This window comes from Macrobrachium rosenbergii, chromosome 6, assembly GCF_040412425.1.
Source record: "Macrobrachium rosenbergii isolate ZJJX-2024 chromosome 6, ASM4041242v1, whole genome shotgun sequence".
NCBI classification, from domain to species: Eukaryota; Metazoa; Arthropoda; class Malacostraca; order Decapoda; family Palaemonidae; genus Macrobrachium; species Macrobrachium rosenbergii.
In genome coordinates, this window is record NC_089746.1 from 9,250,775 (window position 1) to 9,257,194 (window position 6,420).

The 6,420-nt window shown below is 35.2% G+C and overlaps 1 protein-coding gene across 2 annotated transcripts in view; it reads left to right on the forward strand.

The window, feature by feature from the left end:
* The first annotated feature begins 225 nt into the window (after nt 1-225).
* LOC136839170 (mucin-2-like) overlaps nt 226-6,420 on the forward strand; it is a 112,057-nt gene continuing 105,862 nt past the window's right edge. The window contains exon 1 of one of the 2 annotated variants that reach the window (XM_067104859.1): nt 226-443. Coding sequence is in view for 1 of the 2 variants with exons in the window: in XM_067104858.1 (XP_066960959.1) it covers nt 983-988 (6 nt within the window). In the remaining variant the exon portion in view is untranslated. The other variant, XM_067104858.1, reaches the window with a different exon arrangement.

The window sequence follows — 6,420 nt, forward strand, 5'->3', positions numbered from 1 at the left end:
TCAAGAGTTCAGTTATCTTCTCGAATATTTACAGAATCGAATCACCTTTATTTAGACGCATGTCATTTGTTTTCTACAGAAATGTAACGATCAATATCCTTTCTCAATTTTTTGGCCTGTGAGGAACCGGGCCAGCAACTACGAAATAGAACCAGCGAGCTTTACTAGATATCGAGCTCGTTTTTCCAATCCTTCCCTCAGATAACCATTATTATCTTCAACCTCATTTGTTTTCTTCCATCTTCATCATCGGTCGACTCCTACGACGCCGGCAACAACAACAGGTGTTCTGCTCTTCTCCCGTTGCCGGCGGTAGCAGGCGCGAACGGTCGAACTGCCTCGTTCAGAGTTGTTCTAACCTATAACCTGTGGAACTGCTGTTCAGCCTTCAGTAAACACTGAGGTGTTGTCCGAGCAACTTACGCGACGGGCTAACACCTAAGGTTAGGAATTCATATTTTTATTCAAAGATCATAGAAATCTGATCTTGTGTGGCGTTTGTTGTTGTCAGTTGTATCGGCTCTTTGAATGAATGCGGTCCTTTACTTACGAAAGTGTTTCAATTTTGTATATTCTCGCAGATTCTTACTGAAACAGTGTTTACAAAATAGGACACAACTACATTAAATTTTAACATAGGTATTTCTAAACTGTATACATTGGAACTGTAGTGTTCATTGCTTTCTCATGAAACAAAACAAATAAAATTATTCTTCAAAATTTGGTACAATTTAGCTTCATTTCCAAACTCGTTTCGTAACATACCTGAACCCTGACGCCTTGCATTCCCCCAAAAATGGTTTATAACCTGATTCCATAACGTGATTATAATTTATTCTGTGTTTACCACCCCCACAACAACAACAAAAATAAAAATAAATTCGCCACGAAAACAGGACACGAAAGGGCGCAAACCCGTGTTTACTCCATCTTTCAAAAGTTTCGTCTACGGAGAACTCGAAGGAAGTGTTATGCATCGTGAATGATGGTAAGATTGCTCTCTTTCTTTTGACGTAATTAGGTGTCCGTGAGGTTTCGAAGACAACGATGATTTATAACTCAATGCTATCACATGGACTGATTACTTTCTTCCCGGTCACCTTGGGATATTTTAGGTCAGAGAATTATTACGTTTTCAAGACTGGCAGGCTCGATTGGTTTTTACTGCCCTTCCTCCAAGCCTCTGTCGTTGTTATTATTATTATTATTATTATTATTATTATTATTATTATTATTATTATTATTATTATTATTATTGACATGACACAAAACCCGGAGTAAAGACAGCACAAGGCTTCCAGGTGTATATTCAACTTCAGCGCAGAAGCAAAGGCTAGATATTAACAATCGGTGGTCAGGGGTTGTTGGGGGGGGGAGAGATTCTGTTTTTGGGTTGAGGGTGAGGGGAGGTCTGTTTCTTCGTGTTGTCATATTCCCGTTTTCTCTACCTCTTTCAGGGTATTTGTTTACTTCTCCCGAAAAAAGAGAATGATGGTGAAAAACGCCACATTTTAGCTGTTTAATCGGGCATTTGTTTTTCTTGTGTTCGCATTGTTTACGAACAACAGCTCCAATCTAACGTTTAATTTTACTGGATATTGAGTTGTCTTCCCTTCTAGAACACAACACGGAGCTTGTTCGTCGAACTGTGAATGTAACACCTGCCATAACGCATCAGCCACAAATACCGTCAGAGAGACTCGTAGTCAATTGAGCAAGAAATAATTGAAAGGAGCTACTGGCCACCCAAAACATCATCTTCGTGCTACAATGTCCTTTTGTCTCTTGTGTCCCGCAGGGGTTTAGTTCCGTCAGTGCATCTCATGCGGTCCACTGTAGGCATTACTTAAGGTTCTTTGCAGCATCCCATCGGCCCTTAGCTGCAACCCCTTTCATTCCTTATACATTACCTCCGTTCATACTCTTTTTTCCATCGTACTCTCCACCCTCTCCTAACAATTGATTCATTGTGCAAATGCGAGGTTTTCCTCCTGTTACACCTTTCAGACATTCTTACGGTCAGAGCGTTTCAGAGCGAATGACCTCTTAGGTCCCAGCGATTGTCCTTTGGCCTAAATTCTATATTCTATTCTATTTGTCTATTGTGGCACAGAGATGACGCTGTTAAAAAGATGTAAGACATTTGAATATCAGCGTTATTGGGAATGTTATGAGCTGTTGGAAACTTTTTGAAACGCTGTCTGGTCTGAGGAGGTCTCATCATTCACGAGATTTTAAATAGCTTGATACATAATAATGCCCCGGTGTCTCGACTCTAGCCGTGGCCACCGAGATTGCAATCTCTCGGTGGCCACGCTCTGGCTATCTTTGTCTCTGTCTGATTCCTTGTTGTCATGTACACTTAACCGAATGCCCAGATATCGGGCGTTTACATATGACTCAGAATGACATTTGTTGTTATTCATTACCAAGCATCTCAAACTCATACCATGGTAAGAAAATCCCCCTCTCATGTTAATTATAGTTAATTTGGAAAGGATATATGTAAGCATTACTGTTGTTATTATTGTTTATTATGATTACACACGTACACAAACAAGGTATTATTATGATTACACACTTACACACTAACACATCTTCAACCCCGGGCTTGAAGCAAAATGAAAAACATGACAAAAACGCAATTTTACACGCGCATAAATCTTCAGAAGAATATTAGTGCAAAACACATGGAAACTACCAGCTTCCTTGAGTAAAAAAAATAGTGTGCCGTTAAGTGGCAAACTGACAACAGTGTGGCACCGTCACCTTCTAATGTAGACGTTGTCACTAGTTAAGGACATCTTTCGTCAACATCCCTCACCGAATACCACTTCGCTCTTATCATTCTCGCCATCGCTAATTAACATTGAAATAATTTAAACAGTATCATAAGCATGATCATTGTTATTATGATTATTATAACTTCAAATATAATAGTTAATTCATTACATATCTAGTGAACTAGCGACGAAATATTGCAATCCTAATGTGACACCTTCGAGGGACAGGTTTGTGTTGCTCGAGAACCGCATTCAGTTCTCTTCTGCCCAAGCCATGTCTGTTGAACGTAGGTCGTCCACGTCCTTACAGTGAACATCTTTTCTTTATATCTAAGAAGGCTCGTCAATAGGAGTGTTAAGTCGAACACCTCTATTGTCACATCAGTGATTTGGACCAAAGTTTTTTCTTGAGAATGTCACAATGTCCTTGCATTTTATGCAAGTGCTACCTTAAACATTGCTTTGTGGAGTCGCTCGATTTATGCATGTGACGCCTTGCCTCTCCTCAGCCACTAGAAAGAAACCTTGAGTTCTAGAGTCAGTCATTATTAATGGGCTGTTTAGCTAGAGCTTTTGTTAAATGGTGTCAAATTAATTATATTCAAAGCCCAGTCATCCTGTCTATAAAAAGGTTTCCATGATCAATTTTAAATTCTTGAGAGAGATTATCCTGCCCATTTTTTTCCCTGTATTTTCTGACATTTGAGATTGTAATTTGGTGGCAGTTGGCATAGGAAAAACTTGTAAATCTTCATTACCTAAGCACTTATGACCTCACTCCAATGGATGTAATGTGTTCAAGTTCCAAAGAATATGGTGTTCATTTAAAAAAACTAACAGAAGGTAATGGGAAATACAGAAAAAAGAGGTCGGTTATTAGAAAAGAAAAAATTAACAGTTTAATATATAAACAAACAAAAATGTAAGTAAATTATTAGAATACAAGGAGAATTGCTTTAGGGTAGTAATGCATTGCAACTTCGCTTGAAATTTTGAGCAAAGTTGCAATACATTACTACCCTAAAACAATTATTCTCTTCGTATTTTAATAATTTACATTTTTATCTGTTTAAGAATTAATTAATTTATTTTTTCTTTTCTAATAACTGATCTCTTCTTTCTGTATTTCCTGTTATCTTCAATTACTTCTTTCAAATGAACACCATATTCTTTGGAAGCTTGATTCTCAGATCAACAGCCTTTGTGGGGTTGTTCCATATGAATAGGGTTCATTTTCTGAATAATAATAATAATAATGATAAAGCAGCTCACTGAATCCAAAGAACGTTAGTGAATAGTTATCGAAAAGTTTATGTGAAAGGAAGCAACTTCTCTCTAGCACAGATCTCTAGATGACGAAAGCAAGTGATTTATGATTGGGACAAAACAAATGATCTGAAGTCTGATAAGTTACAATCTCTGTGCACAGAGTGTAATTTTAATTCAGTGTCTTTAGAGTAAGGCGAGGATCTAGGTTAACCTCTCAGCAGAAATTTCCAGCTTTCACAATATCGATTGCTTCATCTGTCAGTACAGGTGGCTCATCAGTAAGGTTTTTAATCACATCAAAAAGTTACGAAATAGTGGCACTCCTTTATACCGAGGACAGTATCGACAACAATTTAATTCTCTGCCCAAATATTAGTTAAAAAAATTATATAAAGTTGTTGACGAAAGAAGAATTAAGGAAAATTAAGACAGCGAATAATTAATTGAAAATTATGCGTATATGTCTCCGTATTCGGACAATAATCGGGTTAAATTTTGTACCCGCAATATGCTTGCCATTTCGTAGATAATACTCACTCCACTGACCTACATTTTAGAGACAAAAATGATTTGGGTATACGAACCATATGCATATGTGTCAGCGGGGTTAAGAAATGAGTACAAGCGACGTATGGTACTACAAACGTGATTAAATTAAATGATAAACGAACAACGTTGATGTTACAAGAAGGCAAATACTTTCCTTTAAGAGATTAGCCGCGCAGTTGGAACTACCATTCTCCTTGCATCTTTAATACATTTTTATCTGTTTGCTAATTTATTAATATATCTTTTTTCTTTTTTAATTAATGGCAACTCATCTTTTGTATTTCCCTTTGCCTACTCTTACTTCTTCCTAATGAGCACCATAATATTCTTTGGAAGCTTGAATTTCAAGTCAATGGCCCCTTTGGTGGACTTATTCCATATGAATAAGGTTCATCTACTGATATTATAATAATAATAATAATAATAATAATAATAATAATAATAATAATAATAATAGCCAGATCCTCGGATTGCCGGCCAATGAAGAATTAGAGGAATTTATTTCTGGTGATAGAAATTCTCATTTCTCGGTATAAGCTATAGGTCCCGTTGCTAGGTGACCAATTGGTTCTTAGCCACGTAAAATAAGTCTAATCCTTCGGGCCAGCCCAAGGAGAGCTGTTAATCAGCTCAGTGGTCTGGTTAAACTAAGGTGTACTTAACTTTCTTTTCGGATTGCTGTGAAGGAATCGAATCAAAATTGCATTGTGATACAACTGTTGAACTGTGGATAGAGACTTCGGATCATTTGTCTCATCCACAGTAATAAATTACTTGATTTCATCACCTAGACATCTGTACGAAAGATAGAAGTTTCTTTCGTGTAAACAAACTTTTAGAGAGCTGTTCACTAATTTTTTTTCTTAAGGATATATCACGTGGATCGCAATGAAGTGATATATATATATATATATATATATATATATATATATATATATATATATATATATATATATATATATATTTATCACATCACCGTATTCATATATATAATCAGAAATCGTATATTAATATCAATTCACTCTATATATATATATTCGATATTACCGATATAATATATATATATACAGTGACACACATTGTGGCCGAATGGTTAGTGTGTCATCTCCTGATTCTCGTCCGTCTCTGGTCTCTCACTCTCTTATTATCAACTAAAAATCTCTTCTCTATATGAAAATATATTACTCTCAGAGTGAATTGATATTAAAGGACGTTTGTAGCTTTCTTATATATATATATATATATATATATATATATATATATATAGTATATAAATGTATATATATATATATGTATATATTATTATTATCACTTTTGTATATGATTCATTTATCATATTATATATAAAAATATATATATTTATTTCCAAGCCATGGCTTGGAAATAAAGTCGAAAACCGGTACCTACACCCTGTATTTTTCACCTGTGATATGTATATATACATATATATATTATATATACATGTATATTATGTATATATATTGATATATATGCGTCTATACATGAAAATATGTATATATACATACATACACACACATGTATATATATATAGGATTTATATTTGTGTATATGTGTGTACGCGTGTGTTCATTTTTTTTCATAAGAATTCTTGCAAGTGACTGGCAAAATTCAGATTTCCTTACTAGTTAACGATATAATCATTCTTTTGTGTTTAACTATAGTTTGATTTTCATAATGCCTTTTTATGACTCCGATTTGTTATATCGTTAGTTACTAATAGTAAAATTATCTATGCTTATTGAAAATGTGAGCATTCGTAATAATTCGATAACGTTTTTTTAAAGAGACAGAAACTGGA